General features: G+C 37.6%; 1 protein-coding gene across 1 annotated transcript in view; it reads left to right on the top strand.

The window, feature by feature from the left end:
• The window catches only part of ZSWIM6 (zinc finger SWIM-type containing 6), a 217,391-nt gene that overhangs the window by 152,160 nt on the left and 42,827 nt on the right, over window positions 1-22,404 (top strand). The window contains exons 3-4 of the mRNA XM_007973572.3: window positions 8,306-8,454; window positions 12,097-12,247. Of these exons, the coding sequence (XP_007971763.3) occupies window positions 8,306-8,454; window positions 12,097-12,247 (300 nt within the window). The remainder of the gene's footprint in view (window positions 1-8,305; window positions 8,455-12,096; window positions 12,248-22,404) is intronic.

The following is a 22,404-nucleotide window of genomic DNA, read 5'->3' as shown; positions in this document are numbered from 1 at the left end:
CACTTTGGGAGGCCGAAGTGGGCAGATCACAAGGTCAGGAGATCGAGACCATCCTGGCTAACAGGATGAAACCCCGTCTCCACTAAAAATACTAAAAAAAAAAAAAAAAAAAAAAAAAAAAAAAAAAAAAAAAATTAGCCAGGTGTGGTGGTGGGTGCCTGTAGTCCCAGCTACTCAGGAGGCTGAGGCAAGAGAATGGTGTGAACCTAAGAGGTGGAGCTTGCAGTGAGCCGAGATCACGCCACTGCACTCCAGCCTGGGCAACAGAGCGAGACTCTGTCTCAAAAAAAAAAAAAAAAAAAAAACAACCCCATATATATATATATCTATATATATATATATATCTATATATATATATATATATATATAATATAGTGTTTTTAAAACCTATCCAATTTTAAGGAAAAATATACGTGTGTAATTTAAGTCAAGAGTAATTTCTGTATTCTGCTATCACTTTTCACTATTATTAGGGGAACCCGCCCCCAATATTTCAACGTATTTTCTTTCTATTTTCCATAAATGTCAGCCGACTGAGAAATAAAGAGAAAGAGTACAAAGAGGAATTTTACAGGTGGGCCGCCGGGGGTGACATCACATAGTGGTAGAACTGTGATGCCCACCTGAGCCTCAAACCAGCAAGTTTTTTATTAAGGGTTTCAAAAGGGGAGGGGGTGTAAAACAGGGAGTAGGTACAAAAATCACATGCTTCAAAAGGCAAAAAGCAGAACTACTAATAAGGGTCTAACAAAGATCACATGTTTCTGAGGGAACAGGACAAAGGGAAAAAGCAAAACCACTGATAAGGGTGCAACAAAGATCACAAGGTAAAGGGCAAAAGCAGAACTACTGATAAGGGTCTATGTTCAGTGGTGCCCGTATTGTCTTGATAAACATCTTAAACAACAAAAAACAGGGTTTGAGAGCAGAGAACCAGGCTGACCACAAATTTACTATGGTGGTGGAGTTTCTCCCCTCCCTAGTAAACATGAGGGCACTGCAGCAGACCAGGGCATATCTCAGTCCTTATCTCAACCACATAAGACAGACGTTCCCAGACATCTGGGCGGCCATTTATAGACCTTCCCCCAGGAATGCATTCCTTTCCCAGGGTATTAATATTAATATTCCTTGCTCAGAAAAGAATTTAGCGATATCTCTCCTACTTGCACGTCCGTTTATAGGCTGTCTGCAAGAAAAAAAAATATGGCTCTTTTTGTCCGACCCTGCAGGCAGTCAGACCTTATGATTGTGTTTCCTTGTTCCCTAAAATTTGCTGTTATTCTGTTCTTTTTCAAGGTGCACTGATTTCATATTGTTCAAACACACGTTTTACAATCAATTTGTACAGTTAGCACAATTATCACAGTGGTCCTGAGGTGATGTATATCCTCAGCTTATGAAGATAACAGGATTAAGAGATTAAAGACCAGGCATAAGAAATTATAAAAGTATTATTTGGGAACTGATAAATGTCCATGAAATCTTCACAATTTATGTTCCTCTGCTGCGGCTCCAGCCGGTCCCGCCATTCGGGGTCCCTGACTTCCTGCAACACACTATTGGCGTGAAAAAAAAGTAAATGGAGTATATTCTGAAGTTTCTAGGGAGTATCTGAATGGTGACCCCTTTGCCAATTCAAGCAGGCCACAGAAGACTGCACCAAATTCAGATCTACTTAAAATATTTGGCTATTTCTGTGGCAAACCAAACCCCCAAGTCTGACATGGGTATGACCCAAGCAGCTGAAATGTCTTCAGTCGTGCCACAGCAGTCAGCCCCCATCCAAGTAGTTCTGGGGCAGGTCTCCTTGTGGATTTTGGCCCTTGGTGCCCATAGAGAACAACTTAAAAAATAACAAAAATTGGGAGAAGTAACCACTGTGAGGCTAGATGTTTTTTGAGATGGAAGATTCTATTGTTTAGCTCAGTTTATCAGAAGGACCAATGGAAATGGATGGTCAGTAGCTAATTAGAGTTTCCCCATGAAGAGGATAAGGAGGGATGTGTCAGATTTCCAAGGAGGATGTTGGGAAGAATTTAAAAATAAAAGTCAGGATTCAATAGTTGTTTGGAAAATCTCTTTTGAGGCATTTATGTAAAGAATCTATAGGTATTTTGTGCAAGGGGGTGTGTGTGTGTGTGTCTGTAGAATCAAAAAGATGGGATGGATTAGGGTCTCTGAATTTCTGTGGGATACAGTTATAGACCTAGTAGTTAACTTCACATCATTGCGTGTCCTTAAAGCTTTCTGTAAAAAAGAGGCATGCTAACAAATGCCTACAAACATACCAGTACCCTTCCTTAAATATTTATTTGCTTTAGGGTTGACAGCCCCTGCCTTGATGACCCCGGGGCTCAACATTAGCTCTAGGATCCTAGAATATGTTCATCGGCAGAAAAAAGAACCTGGAGACTGGATTTAGCAGTGTGGCTGTGTACAAGTCAAAACCAATTGGAACCCATTTCTCCTGTAGAATAGGGATCATGATCTATACTCGCCTCCAGGGGACATTGTGAGGAGAAAATGAGATAATGTTTATGAAGATGCTTTATAGTGGTTCTTAACCTTTTAACTAAGAATTCTTTTTCCAGGGGAAAAAATGTATATGTGCCTTTCTCCGTCCCTCTTTCCCCCTTCCTCCCAGTACTTGATCTTCTGATAGTGGCTGGGTGTTAGGAAGCAGTGGTAAGCAGGGCGGATACAATTCTTGCTCTCATGGAGCTTCACTTCTACGTACTTGTCCAGTCCCTACTTGGAATGACTTTCTCTTTCTGGAAGAGTTGGTGTCTCCAATCTTCCTAAGAGGCCACTTATTTCCTTTGTCATCCTTGCTCATTTACTTATGCAGCCTTTAAATGTTGGCCTTCCTTAGGATTTGGTCCTAGATGCTCTTAAACAGTTTACTGCTTCCCATAGTATATCCAGCTTCCTCCTTGAAATCCTCTTCCCTCTTCTCCACTGTCTCAAGAGTATGTCAAATTCACCATATCTAAAACTAAGCTCATGACCTAAATGCTGCCCCTCCTGACTCCCAAACCTTGTCCTTCTCTGGTGGTCTGTGTGTCAGTGAGTTTTCCAGTATTCCATATGGTTGTTTAATCCAGAAATTCATGTCTCTCTCTATCTGCTCATCTCCCATACTTCACATATCCACTTATTCACCAAGTTCTTGTTGTATTTATGAAATCCTGTCAGCCTCTCCATTTCTGCTCTCATTGCTGTTTTTCAAGCAACTATCATCATCCTGTATGCACACCATCAGAATAGCAGTATGTATTTTTGCCCCTCAATTCATCCCCCATATTTCAGATAGTTATTTTTTTGATACATAAATATATTCACATGGTTCCATAATTTTAAATGATGTCTCCTTCCCCCATGTAACTAGGTTACCTGTACTCTTTAAAATGTCCTTCCAAAATATTTTATGCATATATAAGGAGATACTAATATGTAAGCTATTTTATAAACCTCATTATTTATTTATGTGTATTTTGTTTATTATCATTTTTATTTGTATAAATTTTGAGGTACAAGAGTAATTTTGTTACATGCATAGATTTCATGGTGATGTGTCGTCTGGGTTTTAGGACATCCATCACCTGAATAATGTACATTGTACCCATTAAGTAATTTCTCGTCACCCACCCCCCAACTCTTCCAAGTCTTCATTGTCTATCATTCCACACACTGCATGCCCTTCTGTACATAAGCTGCCACTTACCAGTGAGAATATGTGGTATTTGTCTTTCTGTGTCTGATTTGTTTCACTTAATATAATGGCATCTTGTTCCATCTTTGGTGTTGCATGGATGTGATTTGATTCTTTTTTTTTTTTTTTTATGGCCAAATAGTATTTCATTGTGTATCTGTACCGCATCATTCATTGATAGACACTTAGATTGATTCCATATCTTTGCTGTCATGAAAAATGCTGTGATATAACATAGGAGTGCAGGTGTTTTTCATATAATGTTTTCTTTTCCTCTGGGTAGATACCCAGTAGTGGGATGGCTGGATGGAATGGTAGTTCTATTTTTAGTTATTTGAGAAATCTCCATACTGTTTTCCATAGATGTTATACTAATTTATATTCCCACCAACTGTGTATAAGAGCTCTGTTTTCTCCACATCCTCATCAACATCTGTTATTTTCTGTCTTTTTAATAATAGCAGTTCTGACTGGTTTAAGATGATATCTCATTGTGGTTTTGACTTGCACTTGTCTCATGGTTAGTGATGGTCTTCTTTTGAAAAATGTCTCATGTCCTTTGCTCACTTTTTAATGGGATTATTTGTGGGCTTTGTTGTTGTTGTTGTTAGGTTGTTTGATTTCCTTGTAAATTCTGGATTTTGTTCCTTGTCAGGTGAATAGTTTGCAAATATTTTCTTCCATTCTGCAGGTTATCTCTACACTCTGTTATTTCCTTTGCTGTACAGAAGCTTTTTAGTTTCATTATGTCCCATTTCTCTATTTTTGTTTCTGTGCTTTTGAGGTCTTTGTCATAAATGCTTTGCCTAGACCAGTGTCCAGGAGAATTTTCCCTAGGTTTTCTTCTAGTATTTTTATAGTTACAGGTCTTACATTTTATGATGAGACATAGGAGTCCAACTTTGGTCTTCTGCATGTGGCTATGCAATTTTTTGAAATTTTATTTCCAAAAAGGACACCATTTATTGAAAAGGGTGTCCTTTCCCTAGTGTATATTCTTGTGAATTTTGTGGAAGATCAGTTGGTTGTAAATGTGTGGCTTTATTTCTGAGTTCTCTGTTATGTTTCATTGGTCTATGTGTCTATTTTTATACTAGCACCAGGCTGTTTTGGTTACTATAGACTTGTAATATAATTTGCAGCCAGGTAATACGATGCTTCAGCTTTGTTCTTTTTATTTATTTGGATTGCTTTGGCTATTTGGGCTCTTTCTTTCGTTCCATATGAATTTTAGGATTGTTTGTTCTAATTCTGTGAAAAATGTCAATATTTGGATAAGGATTGCTTTGAATCTGTGGATTGCTTTGGGCAATAGGGTCATCTTACTTATATTAATTCTTCTGATCCATAAGTATGGGATATTTTTCCAGTTGTGTCATCTTTAACTTCATTCATCACTGTTTTATAGTTTTTTTGTAGAAATATTTTACCTCCTTGGTTAAATATATTCTTAAGTATTTTATTTTGTTATTTGGTACTTATTGTAAGTAGGATTTGGTTCTTAGGTAGATTGTTATTGGCATATAGAAACACACTTTTTGTATGTTGATTTTGCATCCTGCAACTTTACTGAATTCGTTTATCAAATTGAATCACTTTTTGGTGGAGTCTTCACGTTTTTCTAGATGGAAGAATGTATGATCCGTGAACAGGGATAATTTGACGACTTCTTTTCTAATTTGGATGCCTTTTATTTACTTCTTGTGACTGATTACTCTGACAAGGACTTCCAGCATTATGTTGAATATGAGTGGTGAAAATGGGCATTCTTGTCTTGTTCCAGTTCTTAGAATGCTTTCAACCTTTCCCCATTCAGTATGATGTTGACTGTGGGTATTTCGTATATGGCCTTTATTATTTTGGGATATGTTCCTTTTATGCCTAGTTTGCTGAAAATTTTGTATCATGACAAGATGCTGCATTTTACAAACGCTTTTTCTGTGTCTATTGAGATAATCATATGTTTTTTGTTTTTTATTCTGGTATCACATTTCTTGATTTGCATGTTGAACAATCCTTGCATCCCTGGTGTAAAATCCATTTGATCATGGTGTATAATCTTTCTGACACACTGTGGGATTGGATTTGCTAGTATTTAAAGAGTTTTATGTCTATGTTCATCATGGATGTTGGTCTGTAGTTTTCTTTTTGGCTTGTGTCCTTGTCTAGTTTTGGTACCATACTGACATTAGCCTTGTATAATGAGTTAGGGAGGATTCTGTCTTCTGATTTTTTGGAACAGTTTCAAGACAATTCGTATTAGTTCTTCCTACGTTTGGTAAAATTAGGCTGTAAATCCATCTGATCCTGGGCTTTTCTTTGCTGAGAGATTCTTTATTACTGATTCAGTCTTGCTACTCATTACTGGTCTGCTCAGGCTTTTCTGTTTCTTCTAGGTTTTCTAGTTTTGGGGCATATAGTTGTTCATAATAGGTCTCTGATCATCTTCTTTATTTCTGTGGTATCAATTTTAATGCCTCTGTTTTCATTTCTGATTTTATTTATTTGGTTCTTCTCCTTTTCTTGGTTAGTCTATCTAGTATAAACATTATTAATTGCCTGAAAAGTGGTATACTGTGTATATTTTTATTCTCCTTGATTTTTTTTCAATCAACAGTGTGTCCTGGATATCTTTCCATTGTAATGCATAGAGAAGCTCCACATTCATTTTTATGGCTGCATAATATTTCTTGGTAGGAATGTTGAAACTGATGCATATCAGGACAAAACATCTTTTATTATTTAGAGTTTTTCTTTCTTCCATTTTGATAACTTGTCATGAATTCCCATTCATTACTCTCAGGGAAAAAAACTAAGCTCCTCGCCAACGAAGGCACTCAGTTGACCCTGCTTCTTTTCTCGAGGATTATCTTGTATTACTCTTCCTCTCATCTTCTGTCTTTGGGTTGCATAGAGTGCCTTTTATTTCTTCCATGCACCATGTTTTTTCCTGCCTAAGGGTTATGCTCAAGTTCTTCTCACATGCAGACCCTTCCCTCCTTTCCTGACCTTTAGTTCATTTTTAATTAGCTTTTAATCCACTTAAGGCAGGTCTCACCTCAGTGCCATTTCATCAAGGTATGCTTACCCTAGCAATCCAAAGCCAGAATTCTCTAATGATAGTATTCCATCACCCTGCCCTGTTCCTCTGAGCAGTTATTACCATTTATTATACATTTGTATATATGATTATTAGATTGATATTTATGTCAAAAACTTAAAAGAGTGTTTTTCAAATAGTGGGTGGCCACCCCGTTATAGGTTGTAAAATCAGTTTTAAAAATTGTGACAAGCCATCTTTAAAAAATGAAATAGAGTAGAAAATATTGAGCCTCTGCTTATAGTAAGGACACTTTCTTTCATCAAATTTTTGCAGATTAATTATGTAAACACACAGACACATAAACATTAGGCATGATGTAAAATATATTTCTTATTGTGGGGTCTTGTTCAGCAAAATTTGAAAGCCTCTGAACTAGGTTATAGATTCAGTGAGGACAGGAATTCTGTCTATTTTGTACACTATTCTATCCCCAAGTCTAGCAGAGAGGCTGGCACTGAGTCAGGCACTCAGTAAATGTGTTGACTGGCTGAATGAATGAATGAACATAGACTTTTGCAGGCAGACTCAGGGACCCACTGCCTTCCTCTACTAGGGACTAGTAGACCCTGGTTCTAAGCAGATGCTAGTGATTATTTCTTTGGTTAATTGAGTCTGCTTTAGATCATGAGAAGACAGGAAAAGTAATACAAAACCACACCTACAGATGTATTTTTTTAAAGGGTTGATAAGCAGATGAAACACTGAGGATGAATGATTTTTAGATCTAAATTTTTTATATATTACTTTTGAAACTTAGACCTTAAAATACCATTTTATTTTATTGGCAAATAATGAAACAATCTACCTGCCTAAATATCTGGGTAGTTTTTAAATTTCTAAGGTAGTCTTTACACACAGGGCTTATTACATAGATGTTATCTTTGTGTGTACTTCAGCAATAAAATATTTATGCAGTTTGGCAAGGTGATACTACAACCTGGTTAATACAACAGCTGCACTGCCTGTTCCCATGTGGCTTGATTTCCCTTTTTAATCTTCGGTTTTCTGCAACTAAAGACTTACGTCAGCATGTAGTTTATACAGCAGCAGATAATGGTGAAAACTTATTGAATTAACATAGTAAAGAGAGAAATACTCTGCTGAGTTAACTTGTCTCATATTTTTCTAAAGTCTTTGAAAAACATTTTTTCCAGCGTGGCCTACACAGCTTTATAAACATCATGTATTTACAATGAAATACTTTTGTGAATTTGATTTTTTAGAGAACCTATAAACTCATCTCCAAAGATAATAGTCTCTGAACCTAAAAAATAGGAATATCTCAGTTCTAAAGTAATCTGCATTTGGCTTAGCACAAATCAGGAGAGTTCTGGAAATGAGAGTGATCCTTGTATTTACTTTGTCATAAATTTGTATGTATAATTGAAATTGAGATTGAATTAAAAAGTAGGCAAAAAGAGTCTTAATCCTTCTAGCACAGAGTTTTTATCTAGCCTGTGTGTTATTATTTTTCTTTCTATTTCTAGGTGCTCCCGATCCAACAGCAGGTGCTAGTATAGATGATGAAAACTGCTGGCACTTAGATGAAGAGCAGGTTCAAGAACAGGTTAAACTGTTCCTTTCCCAGGGCGGGTACCACGGATCAGGGAAGCAGCTTAATTTGCTCTTTGCAAAGGTATGATTGTCTATTTCTAAAGAAATATTCTAAATATATACATATATAGGGACTATCTAAATATGATCATGTCTACAATAGGATAAAGTCTCTTTTAAAAATTAAAGAACAGGGTCTAAGTTAGTTGACCAATAGAAACTTTTGTATTGTAATGCAAGCTTTTTTTTCCCTTAGGTGATCTTAGACAAGATGTGGGACATTTTTGTCTCTCTCAGTTCCTATCAATAAAATGGTGATAATTTATACAGTTTTGAAAAACCTCTTACAATAATAAAAGCAAAATAATTAACAGTGTTATTCAAAATGCCATTTTTTCAAGTTTTTCCCTTTCTAGTTGATTTTCCCAAGAGAAGATAGTTTTATAATCCCTAAAATGTGCTTTATTTAGTTTAATAATGTCAGTGTCTATAAGTTAATTTCAAGAGCTTGAGTTTTAGAGTCAGATAGATCTCAGTTTAAATCCAAGTTCTAGATCTTTCTAAGTATATAAACCTTGGCAAATTGTTTGTTAATTTTCTCATCTAGAAAATTAGTTAATAATAACATATTTCCTAAAATCATTGTGATAATGGTGTTAAATGATGCTGTCTGCTGTTCATCTCCATCATTAAAAATTGATGTCTCAAGAATTTAAATTATCTTGGTCATAAGTTCCTTGTGAGCGGAAGCTGTGTGTTTTGCTTTATACAGAAGTTTCAGTATCATACACAGATTTGTAAATACTGAATAAAATGCTTTTTGAATGATATTAAATCAGTATATTTTCATTGAGGGGTATAGTCATCATTATGATTAATGTATTAAAGTTGGTTTTAAGGGAACAGATAACTGTTCGTTGATGCTTTTGTCGGATATCTTCTCTAATACTTGTTATAATTAAAAGGTTTTGGGTTTTTTTGTTTTTTTTTTTTAGTCCAAAAGAATTAGAGTAAACCCTGTTACTGGGTATAGCCAGGAATAGTGTATTCTGCTTAATCAATACCATGCTTGTAAAGATTTATCCTGTATACCATATGTAGATTGACAGTTTCCCCAGAATTAGATTACAATAAAATACATTTAACTCTAATATTACTTTACACATAATTTAAGCATTCTTTGGTGATTCACAGGCACTTCAAACTCATGTCATGCCTCCATGTCAACAGTCTGAAAATTAATTACCATTAAGCTATAGATGTACATGAGTGCTGGTTACATAGAGAGTTCTGTTTTATATACTTAAGAGTAAAGTGTTTATTTTCATTGCTGTTGCTGCATAATAGGTTAGAAATCTACCAGAAAAAAAATTAACATTAAATCAAATCCACAATACTAATAATGTAAAAGGTTTAGTATATTTAGACGCACAGGAAGTATTTCATATATTCTTATGTTAGAAACAGTTTGAAAGATGTATTATTAGACTGATCTGCAGTTGTTCTTTTTATCCCTGTATATTATATACACATTATGTATGCCATGTGAAGTAATAGCAACCTCTAATTTTGGAATTAGCATAACTTGAAGTTAAGACAGATACAGGTTCTGATCCAAGCTGTTCCCCTTGTCCATTGGGCAAGTTATTTTACTTCTCTGAGGCTTGGTCTTATAATTAATAAAATGGGGATTATAATCTGGCCTATTTTACATGGTTATGAAAATTAAACAGTAAGTATAAATGTAAAATTCTTTAACATTGTATCCAAAAAATGGCAACTCCTTTTCTTCGTCCATCTTCACCTGTTAATGAGTTTTTAGTACTTTGATATTAGGAACAAACTCCTTTATAGGAATACTGAAGTAACGCTCCTGGAAGCACAACCTTTGTGATTCAGGGTAGAAGTGCTTTTGAGTTCTTTATAAAGCTCAAATTCTAAAGTAGGTGAGGAAGTTCCATTTCTTGAGGGTACAGACATCAGGCAGGATCTATTTTAGATTTGGGCTGCTTTATTGAGGATCTACTATTTTCTCCTTTCCTTGCCTTTCACATAGAGTCCTGAAAGAAGGATCAACCACCCCATCTTTTCTACTGCTCGTGACCTTGCTCCAGTAATTTCTTACAGGGAAATTACAGCTGAGATTCTTACTTATTGAATACTTAGCAGTACACATTTTTGGAGTGGATGGATTCATTTAGGGCTTCCTGCAGAGAGGTTTACCCTTGTGTTTCTTTTTTCTTTTCTTTTATTTGGGAAATGTAGCACAAGAGTAATGGACAAAGCTTAAAGTTCCAACTTGAGAGGCAAAGTTAACTTATTAGATCTGTGGTTATTATTCTGCTTCGTGGATCACCCATATAGAGCAAGAGAGTTCTTGAACTTAACAGCTCTGTCAATTTTCTTTTACCATTGCAATAGAAGTATGCTGCTGCTCTTTATATAAAAAAAATTAAGTGAGAGAGAACCTTTATGCAATTACTGATTTATCTCAAAAATTGAAGGACTTGCACAACTGTGAATATACGAAAAACCTTTGAATTGTACAGTTTAAATTGGTGAATTGTATGGTATATGAATTAAGTCTCAACAAAGCTGTTCCTAAAAAAACTAAAGGCCAAGTGTTATTATTATACACATTATCAGATCTACTTAGAATATTTCTTGAGTTCTCAGTGGACTCTGCATTAGGCTCTGCTTCTCTGATGGTAAGTATAATCAGTTGGAGAGTCAGGAAGGTGCCATACTATTTGTCATGTTTGTTTTGGTATTGTATTTCTTTAGGCTAGCAAAGTTATGGCATCTTACTAGAATTATGGCATCTCATTTTATGCAAGGAAACAGCAGCACTTTGCTTAAACCTGTTTTGGTAAACTAGGTAGGTTCAGATACCTGTTCCCAGTGCCAGATTTTACTTCTGTGGTTTGTCAAAGCATGAATGCCTACTTTGTTGGAGTGTAATCTTGAATCACAAAGTGTACTTGGTTTAGATAAGAGAGATAATTTGAAGGAGAACTGGTAAAGAAAGTTTCGGAAGGGCACGGTGGCACAAGCCTGTAATCCCAGCACTTTGGGAGGCCAAGACGGGCGGATCACGAGGTCAGGAGATCGAGACCATCCTGGCTAACACAGTGAAACCCCGTCTCTACTAAAAAATACAAAAAAGACTAGCTGGGCGAGGTGGTGGGCGCCTGTAGTCCCAGCTACTCGGGAAGCTGAGGCAGGAGAATGGCGTAAACCCGGGAGGCAGAGCTTGCAGTGAGCTGAGATCCGGCCACTGCATTCCAGCCTTGGCGACAGAGCGAGACTCCGTCTCAAAAAAAAAAAAAAAGGAAGTTTCTACTGGACACAGGAAACACGATTTACTCACCTTAATCAGTGTGTAAGACCCAACCAGAACATTTTTGGAATTGAGAGCATTTTTTCTTCATACGGATTCTAAAGTGTAATTCAAAATAATTAATGGTCATTTCTTTGATTAAATTGCTATTTAGGGTAGGGAATGGTTTTAAATTATATATTTTGTTTCCTTAAGAGGGCTGGTGTGAAGGCTTGACCCCTCCTGCCCATCCCCCACCACACACACACACACACACACACACACACACACACAGAGAGAGAGAGAGAAACAGAGAAAAGTGGTGGTTTGTCTCTTGTGTTGCTATGGGGTTTTGTTGTGTTTTTGTTTTGAACAATTTTCCAAAGGTCTGTTTTTCCCCACTAGGTGCGGGAGATGTTAAAGATGAGGGACTCCAATGGGGCTCGCATGTTGACCTTGATAACAGAGCAATTCATGGCTGACCCTCGCCTGTCACTTTGGCGGCAACAAGGCACTGCAATGACTGACAAATACAGGCAGCTCTGGGATGAGCTGGGTAAGCATGTTTCCCGACGAATTACCATTGATTTGCATATGGATAAATACCATAGTCAGATGTTTCAAGAACATGGTCGTAGTATTGCTGAAGAGAGAGCTGCTCATACATGGAACATGTTGCCAATATATAGGTTAGAAGCATAGGAGGATTTAGAACTTGGGGCTGGCATTTACAGAAAACAACCTTGGCAGAGTTTTGGGGAAATTGCCTGATCTCGAGGAAAGTTAAGTGCAGGAATCTCCCTTTAAGTATTTGGGGGGTGGGGGGGAAGCTGTATTATTTTAAAATAGCAGTTTTATATGGTAGAGCTGGCTACTTATTTCTAGATTAATATTGTAATCAATTCAGCTAAAATTTAGTCTTCGCCCTTCTCCCCACAGTGGAATTGTTGAAATTAGTTTGGATATTCATTTTATTTTTGGCTGCTATAGATTTAAATGAACTGTTGATCCTCAGAATGGAAAAATACAGCAAATTCTAATATTTATTGCTTCCTAAATTCCTGGTGGTTAAAAATACAAATATAGCAAGTGTTCAAAAAAATGAGAAATCCACTAGTCATGTTCATTAAAAGAATACTGGGAATTTTGTTTGGATGAGTCTTGGTACCCAATGTTCACCGCTAAGGAAATAATGAATGATGTGTTCATTATCTTGTCTTTTTATTAAGAAATCTGTAAGTTACACCTGAAATTTTGACAAATATATCAGTGCCTGTATTAATTTTATGAGAAGTAATGTTGTCTATATTTACTAGAAGATCCTAGTCTCAGTGAAATTTTTCTTGGCTAATGATGGACCACATCATGCTGATTGATCCCAGGTGTAGTCTAAACCAAAAGATGCTGTTGTCTGTGAAGATACCAAATGATCATAATCGGAAGGGGTATTTGAGATTAGCTGTTTTACAGATAAGGAAACAAGTCCAGAGAGGTTAGGAGACTTCACACATGACACTGTATAATCTAGGGTTATGCAGCAAGTTGGTAAAGGATTTGACACCAGTATTTCCTTTTTCCTATTAATAGGATATGCGTTCAGAAGTTGACTGTGGACAAGTTCACTACTTGTGAACTATTAGATATTTGTTGACTTTTTCCCTGGCAATTTTCTTAAGTATCTTGTAATAACTTAATCTTGCTGCTTTCTTTGAGTCTCCTGAAATGATAGTAATGCCCTTTCCCCCAATCAAAATGTAAATCAATCTAACTACAATAGATAGTTTCAATGTATTAGAATGATGTTTGGGGGCACAGTGTGGTGGTTAAAGAACACAAGTAAAATGCATGGTTTAAATAAATATTTTCATAACATCCTGAATGTTTTACTTTTCAAATAAATCTTTTTCAATTTTGTAACTCTGTAGTACAGACTAGATTGGTTAGCTGGTTTATAAAGTAAACAGGATTAGCATTAAGAAAACTATAATGAAGGGGATCATTTAAGGAAAAATTATTGAATTAATATTAAATGAATGCAATTTTACAGAGCTTTGGTACTTAGAGAAACTTAGAATTACAAATGACTGGTTAGGAAGAAAATAGCAACTAAATTTTTTGGTTACCAAAAAAGGTACTGGTGGTATAGTCAAATAAAATTTGCAGTGTTCACATTTAATTCATGGTCAAATTTCACTTTTCCAAGTGGGTTTTGAAAATTACGTACCTTAACCCTCAATCAGAAGTATAAATTTTTATTAGGTGGAAGTTTCCACCAGCTGATTCTAGTTATGCCCTCTTATGGACTACTTTCTAATTAAGGACCAGGCTTTATACAAATTCTTTTATTTCAGTCCAGCATAAAGACCACAACCTCTTGTCCTGTGTGCCCCCCACCCACCACCCCATCATTACTAGACTGCTAGAAATTCTCCTATGTACTCTGATGGCAAGCAGAGGTCACTTGCCATTTTAATGGGGTCTAAATTCTGTGAAGAATCTCACGTAGAAGTAACAGTAAGTATCACATCTTAATATTCATTCACCAAAAAATTAACTAAAAGTTGCTTCTGGACTACAAAAGGAAAGGCTTTTGCTTCTTAATAAAATGGGGCAATTTGACTTTGTGCCCCTACACAGGGCTCACATTGCTTCAAGGCTCTGCTTTGGAATTAAATGCTGAGCACTGCCAGATGCCAGACATTGAGAAGAGGCTGAGTTTTGTCGGCAAATGGGATCTGCAAGTTAATTGGTGTTTTCTGCAGGCTTCTGGCTGTGAAATGAAATTGGAAGCCCTTTAGCCACATGGATAATACAGGACCTGAATACAAATGTCACATGTCACCATCAGGACCCACTGTGAGACAATAGTGTTCCCACTCCAACACCGCGCCATTACAGATCATTTAAATATGGGGATTACATTTAAACTAAAAGCCCCATTTGCCTTTTACTGCAATTTAAATGTCCTCTTAGCAAAAGCTAAGTGACAAATTAAATGAAAAAAATGCCCACATTTTTAAAGCTGTAATGCAAAACAACCTTTTATTGCTTCTCATGTGCCACGAATGAATCATTATACTTGTCAACCCTAAACCAAGCCATAATTGGAGCAGCTACTGTTATCAAAGTGGGGCCGCTCTGTGACAGCTTAATAAAGCTGAAACTGTTAAATTAAATCTCAGATGCTTAACTCCTTAGCAGTGGTGGATTCATTGGGTCCATTTCTGGCAGTGGCCAGTACACCAGGAAAAAAAAAAAAGATTCCTGGCATGAAAGCCTTAATCTGATGCAAGTGTACAAGTGAGAGTATGCTAGCCAAGTAACTCTGCTTCTTGGCAGATGGATTTGGAGCCATCAGATTGTCAGCCAGAAGATTACAAAATCTTTTTCATACAGCCCAGTGTCCCCCTCCCCAAGATTTAAAATTTCCTGCTTACATGTGATTTATGAAAATTTAAGTGTTGATGTTTCAAAATTAATTGTAAAAGTAATGTTTATTTTAACTTTTTCTTTCAAGTGAATATATGAAAACTTATTTGTGGTAGCCACAGGCCCAATTTCTTCCCCCCATGCTCCAGCTAACAAAGGGACTAATTATTCTGTTTTTCTTTTCTAATATAAATGCCTATGACATTCATTTGGTATGAGTTAACTTTTGTGATTTACTCCCTGATTTTCATAATGTAGTATGAAATAGGTACAGATGCATACTCTTAAGATCCTGTTTATTGCATCTCATTTGCAGATACATTTATCTTGTACATGAGTCAGTTTTTCAAATATTAATTTTACTTTCTCTGCATGATGTTCATTTTCCCAGACATACGCCAGTGTTCGCAAGATGAGTAATGTTGTATCATAATCAGCTATAAGAAAAGGTATATATTAAAATAGAAAGCCCCATTGTAATGGTAGAGGTTGTACGTTTGATAGAAGCTACGTATTTAGTGGAATCTATAGAACACACACCTCTTGAATTACATTCTTTATTCTGTGACATGCAAATTTTCTGGAAAGCAGATCACAGAAATAACCTTTGGATTTCAAAGAACAACCCAGTGCTGATTGGGGGTGAGCACACCTACTGTTAGCTGTAATGGCTGTCTGTTCAGCACACTTAATTACTGCGGGGGTCTAGGGATGAGGGGATATACTGTAACCTCTCATCTGTGTTGATGGCTCTCTTTTCTTAAATGTATTCCTAGACTGCAATTTTACTTTGCTTTATAAAACTATAGGTTGTGGCTGCCAGTCTATTAAAACCTAATTAAAATGAATGCCATTAGAGGAAACAGTTAAATAACACTTAATTACAGTTTTATCACAGGGAAATATTCTTAAATTTTTATTTTCAATTGTTACATAATATGTTTTTCCCCAAGTTTTAAACACTTAACTTTCTCTCAGAGCTGAGTCACACGCTTTGCTTTCTAGCATATAAATCCTGTTTCTTAGGGAGAGGATGGGCTGCCGTTGCAAGAGCCTTGCTGCGCTGAGCTTTGCTCATTCAGTTCACGAGAACAAGGTGGCATCTCTCAAGAGTTCTTTTCACGGCTTCTCATCTGGAGACCTACTTCTGTGTGAGCAGAAATAGCCATAGTTAGATTTTTTTTCTAGTTTGAATTTCATTGTATGATTAGTTTGACCACTTGTTATTAAGCAACAGCTATCATGTTCCTTGGTAGGGTGCTAGATAGATTGAGTGGTATACAGATTCAGTACACTTAGAATTAGAGTAAATCTAACTGCGTTCGGCAGTAGAGAACACAGCCTACCCTTTGAGACTGTATTTTTTGAATTAACCTGCTCCGCGGACCCAAATGCTGTTCCATCTTCCATCCCAGACTCAAATAGTGATTTTTCTGTAACCACCTACATTATTCTTCAATAAGGAGAAAAACATATGCTCAAGTCACACATTCAAAATGATACTTTTAAGTAATTTAGGACAGTCTCTGTGTACCAGAAATAAGATTCCAAAGACTCTGCTTTACTCTGCTTTATAGGTAATTGTGGATAAATTTCTGGGGAATGCTGTCTTACATCTTTGAAAGCAGGAGGCTTAATAACTGCCCCCACCAACCACCCCCATCCCTGTTTTGAGCTTCTTACTTTAGTTGAGTTATTCAAACTAACTCAAGCTTGCCACATTTTAAAGTTGATGGTAGTGAATTAATGGCTAAGGAACAACTGCTTCTTTTTGAGAACTACAAAGCTTATCAAAATGGTTCCCCATATACGTAGTTCCCTCTTTGCTAGTACCACGAAGAAAACAGCAATTGCCAGAGCTCCCTTGCAGCAAAAAGATGTCAGTACACACTTGGTAACTTCCAAATAGCTGGAAGTACAGAATGTAATTCTAATGAACTACATATCAGGATTGCTTGTCATCTACCTGTTTGTCTTCCCTGGGCATAAGGAGAGTACAGCTTTCCCACGACATACCACTGTCAGTGCTATATTATTAACCTTCTTTCCAAAGGTCTTCCTGTGGTCTCTCTATCAGTGTGTATGAAGCACTTGCTATGTCTAGAGGAATAGATGTATTAGTTATTTGATTTTGGGGTAGTGATAGTAGCAGTCGTCAGGAGGGGGTAGAGAGATGTAAACATTAGGAGATATGATAAATAAGAACAGTCAAGAATGGATGAAGGAGAACTTTTATAGAGTAATTTCATTACAAATTAGTACAAAGGTTTGTAGAAACCAAATTTAATATGGTTTTATAAGATGTTTATGGAGGTGTGTTACAGGGAAAAGTAGTGTGAATACTCCAGAAAAAAGAAACAGCCTGAACAAAGACAGCAGTGGGCTCTGTGGAAGAGAGTAGAGAGCCTTCAAATTCATTATCAAAAATGTTAAGATTTTCTATCCAACCTTGCTGTTCTGTGTTGTTACTTAAAAGCAAAAAGGGAGATGGTAGATAGGTATCATAAAACCTGGATTTTTGCTTTATTTCTCATTTTAGTCTAGCTGCTAATGATAACATAGTTGCCAATACTTATTTATCAGGAACTGTGCTGAGCACTTAATGCATGTGTTGTTTTATTTAATCCCTGAAACAATCCTGTGAAATAGGTCCAATTATTTGCCCTAATTTTACAGCCAATAATACTGAGGTTTAAGGAGGCTTGACAACTTGCCCGAGGTCACAGTAGCAAAGCAGGAATTTAATCCCAGTGACTTCAGAAACATAACCACCAGACTAGATAATGTCCTCAGTTTATTATTATTATTATTATTATTATTATTATTATTAGACAGTCTCGCTCTGTCGCCTAGGCTGGAGTGCAGTGGTGTGATCACAGCTTACCGCAATCTCTGCCTCCCAGGTTCCAGCAAAATTCTCCTTCCTTAGCCTTCTGGGTAGCTGGGACTACAGGCGCATGTCACCATGCCTGGCTAGTTTTTTGTATTTTTAGTAGTAGAGATGGGATTTCACTATGTTAACCAGGCTGGTCTCGAACTCCTGACCTTGTGATATGCTTGCCTCAGCCTCCCAAAGTGTTGGGATTACATGTGTGAGCCTCTGCACCCGGCCAGCTTATTTTTAAACACTATTATATGCCTCTCTTCCAGGTAGTCTCTCTAACTCGGAGCAGAGCAGGGGCAAAGCGAAGCTCACCTAGTGGGGAATAAACCCTGTAAGAGCTGCCTGGCCTGGTCTGCCTAGCCATGGTACCGCAGTCCTGACTGCCATAGTCAGCTGAGCTTACTTAGTCTAGTCACCCATTTGTACCCGTGTTTACAGGGACCCTCTAACTTCAGGTTCTTTGAGAAAACAAGCACATGGATGCCATAGCCAAATACATGCCATTGATTGAGAACTGTATTAAATAATAAACTTCAGCTTATCGTAAATACAGATACTGCATGCTATAGTATGGGGTACTACTGTATGATGGAATACAGTGAAATTTGTATCCCATTTTTGAGTCCCCTTTGGTAAGGAGCTGGTGAAGACCCTTAGCTCATTGTCTTTGCCCTGGCCTGAACTAGGCCCTGATAATGACCATAGAGTTGCCAACACCAGTTTATCTCATATGCCCTGTAGGCTCTGCAGACCCCTTCTTGACATAAGCTATCCTGCTGGGATGGGGTTGTATACTCTGGTCTCAGTTTCTGCTTCTGTCTGTGCCGTTGAGAGATTCCTCTAAATACAGAGGCTTGGTCAATTGTATTGCTGAGAAGGCTTTGCTTCCCTCCAGCACTGTTCTCAGAAGGCTCATCTGCTTCTAGGTCCTCATTACTGGGGCCTGTTTTCTTTCCCTGTGCTTTCCTACTGCTTTCTGTCTCTTAAAACTCAGAACTCTATTCTTGGGTCATAGACCTCAGAGTTCTGCCCTGCTGTGGGGGTGGAAAAGAGGGGTTTATTTTCTGCTTCTTTAAGTAAACAGAGTAATCTCTTGTTTGGGTCAGAAGTAAACCAAAAGAGAGAATGTATGGGCAAACCTAGGCTAAATACTTGCTGTTACTGCTATCAACTATCCTCTAGACCGTGGCTGCTAGGGTTTAATTATCCATTCAGTTCCCTGGATAGGGAAGAGTGGAAATAAAGAGAAAAACTTTAAAATACAAATTAAAAAAATAGATTCTCAGGATTAAAAGAGACTTTACAGGTCACTTGATCCTATTGTCTAACCAATTGGAAATTCTTAGTAGTATCCTTTGTCTAAACTGTTTCTGTATAGAATTAGATAATTTGTAACAACACTTGAGATTCACCTCCTTGTGTGTTTTTATGAAACCTTATGCTAAACATAGAGCATGGAGATTTGGTGAGGAGTTAAGACGCACTTTTCTTTTCGGCTCATTGTAATACACTTGAGTGTTACTGTCTTATATATGTTGTGTGTTAGTAGCTTTATTTGTTCAGGAATGGGTTCCAGTTACTCTCTTTTATGTCATCTTTCTACTTACAGCATTAGTCCATTGGCAGTAGATACTCTTCTCACATTAGTAGTTAATAGGAATGTCATAGCATTGGTATAAGGTGTCCTCTTCTTTCTCACAATTATTAGAAAAGTTCTCTCCCTACTTTTCCTGTTTCCTAAGAGATAGTACTGACTGCACTTGCCTTCAAGAAACATCCACCAGTGGGAAATCTGACTAGGGAAGTCTCCTTACTAAGCTGTGGATCTAGAGAGTACTATCATGGTAGGGTAGAGGGGGAGAGTGAGAGTGAAAATGAAGCAAGACAAGCTGGGGAAGAAAATTTCCTTTCACCTTTTCTTACCGTGAAGTGGCAGCATACAAAAATTAACGAGGTCTGAGAAGCTTCATTTTAAGCCATCTGGGATTCACAGGGGCTTCACAGAGAATCAGGGATGCCAGGAGCAGGAAGGAAAGAAGTGGAAGCAAAGGGAAGGCTGAAGCAGCTCCTTAGGCAGCTCTGTGTATGTGCCAATATCAAGCAAGGTGCTTTGTAAATGCTATCATAGTTAATTTAAGCTTCGTTAGGCTCATGAGGGGGAGGAAAACCCAAGGAAGGTAGAAATGGTTGTCCTTAGAGGGGTGTTCAGACACTGCCCTGCAGAGTCCCTAGGTTTGGGGTCAGGGGGAAGAGAGTGCTGAAGGCACGAGGCAGATCCTTCTCAATCAGAGCAGTGTGACTTTACCACATTACTACTAGAGTTTTCATCAAGATTATTCTGGAGGAAAGGATTCCAATACTATATGCATGCTTGATAACCACTATCTTCAATAGACTTTTAATAGGTACTCTTATTAGACATGTACTAAAGCAGGGGTTCCCCCATCCCCGGACCGTGGACCAGTATCAGTCCTTGACCTGTTAGGAACTGAGGGCGCACAGCAGGAGGTGAGCAGTAGGCGAGTGAGCATTACCACCTGAGTGCCACCTCCTGTCAGATCAGCAGTGGCATTAGATTCTCATAGGAGCACACACCCTATTGTGAGCTGCACATGTGAGGGATCGAGATTGTATGTTCCTTATGAGAATCTAATGCCTAATGATCTGAGTTGGAATAGTTTCATCCCAAAAGCATGCCCCAGCAGCCACCCCCCCAACCCACCACCTCTGTCCCCAGTCCTCATATGTGGAAAATTTGTCTTCCACAAAGCCGGTCCCTGGTGCCAAAAAGGTTGGGGACTGCCGTACTAAAGGATGACTTTCTAAAAAATTTTTATTATTTTTATTAATTTTTGAGATGGAGTCTCACTCCGTCGCCCAGCCTGGAGTGCAGTGGCGCGATCTCAGCTCACTGCAAGCTCCACCTCCCGGGTTCATGTCATTCTCCTGCCTCCTGAGTAGCTGGGACTACAGGTGCCCACCACCACGCCCGGCTAATTTTTTTGTAATTTTTAGTAGAGACGGGGTTTCACTGTGTTAGCCAGAATGGTCTCGATCTCCCAACCTTGTGATCCGCCCGCCTCGGCCTCCCAAAGTGCTGGGATTACAGGCGTGAGCCACTGCACCCGGCCGACAAAGGATAATTTTTTAATTTATATAAATAGCTTTCTCCTATATACTTTAGGGGAAGGCAAGACGGCAAATGATTTGCAACAAGTGAACTTTTGTGAGGCTGCTTGTAAGCTTGTCTGATAATTGTATAACATTGTTTCCGTGTTTTATTCTAAAATTCCAAAATTGATATAAGAAAGGGACTCTGTATAGTAAAATGCCGGAGTCTTCTGACATTAACTTGCTTTAGGGAGTTAATAACTAGTCTTGGGGCTATTTTCTTAGACTTTGATCTGGTGACAGAATACCCAGGGTCATGATACTAGTTGTCTGAAATGTGGGTAACTCACTCAGTTCTCTGTGCTTTCTGCTGCAAAGATAACCTTTGAAATAGAAAGCCAAATCTCTATGATTTTAAGCTATGACCAGCTGGATTAATAAATTTCAAAATCTGTTTCAGCAAACCTGGAGAAGAGTGTGAGAAGCATTAATAAAGTAGGAATCAGAGAGGGACCTCGAAGTGGCTTAGATTGGAAACCATAGTCTTCCTTTGTGTATGATCAAGGGTTGAATGAGTTGGATGGGAGAATTCCAAACAGGGCACTTGGGTCAAATACAAGCTTGGAATGGAGAGAAAATCCTGTTAGGAGGAATACTTCCAAAATGCTCCCAAGAGCACAAAGTCTGTTTCCCCCCTGCCACTTTGAAGATGAGATTAATATATCCAGCAACCTGTTCATCAGAACAGATTGACCATGCGCTAGAAGATGTTCTTTGCCTTAGGGTCATATGTAGATCACATAATTTGAAGATATACCTGTATGTTTGGAAACCATTAACTACTCATTGTATTTAATAGTATTATCATCAGTTATTGTCTTTATTGGCACATTTAAACTAATATCGTATCCATCCTTTTTAATCCTCTTTTTATTCCTGTATTAATGTCCACTTGATAATCTTACCCCTTTTTTCCCCTCCTTCCCACAAATAGTGAAAGTAATTTTTTAAGTTATTTTTCCTATGAAGGTGAAAAAGTGTGCCTGATATTATAGTTGATGCTCGGTAAATATTTGTGAATAAAAAAGTGAACGAATAATTGAAGTGTAATGCTGACACTTACTTGGAAACATTAAGCAGTTATTTTTGGTGTACTGAAAACAATGATTGAAAGGTATTAATCTTTCCTGAGTCCTCCATTTTCTTCTTCTGCTTTATCTAGCCTTCTCCACCCATGTGCGTGATATTCATGGGTGCGTGTGTATGCCTGGACACACACATGCACACTG

Source organism: Chlorocebus sabaeus, chromosome 4, assembly GCF_047675955.1.
Source record: "Chlorocebus sabaeus isolate Y175 chromosome 4, mChlSab1.0.hap1, whole genome shotgun sequence".
NCBI classification, from domain to species: Eukaryota; Metazoa; Chordata; class Mammalia; order Primates; family Cercopithecidae; genus Chlorocebus; species Chlorocebus sabaeus.
Note: the sequence above shows the minus strand (reverse complement) of the source record. Positions and strands in the feature narration are given on the sequence as shown.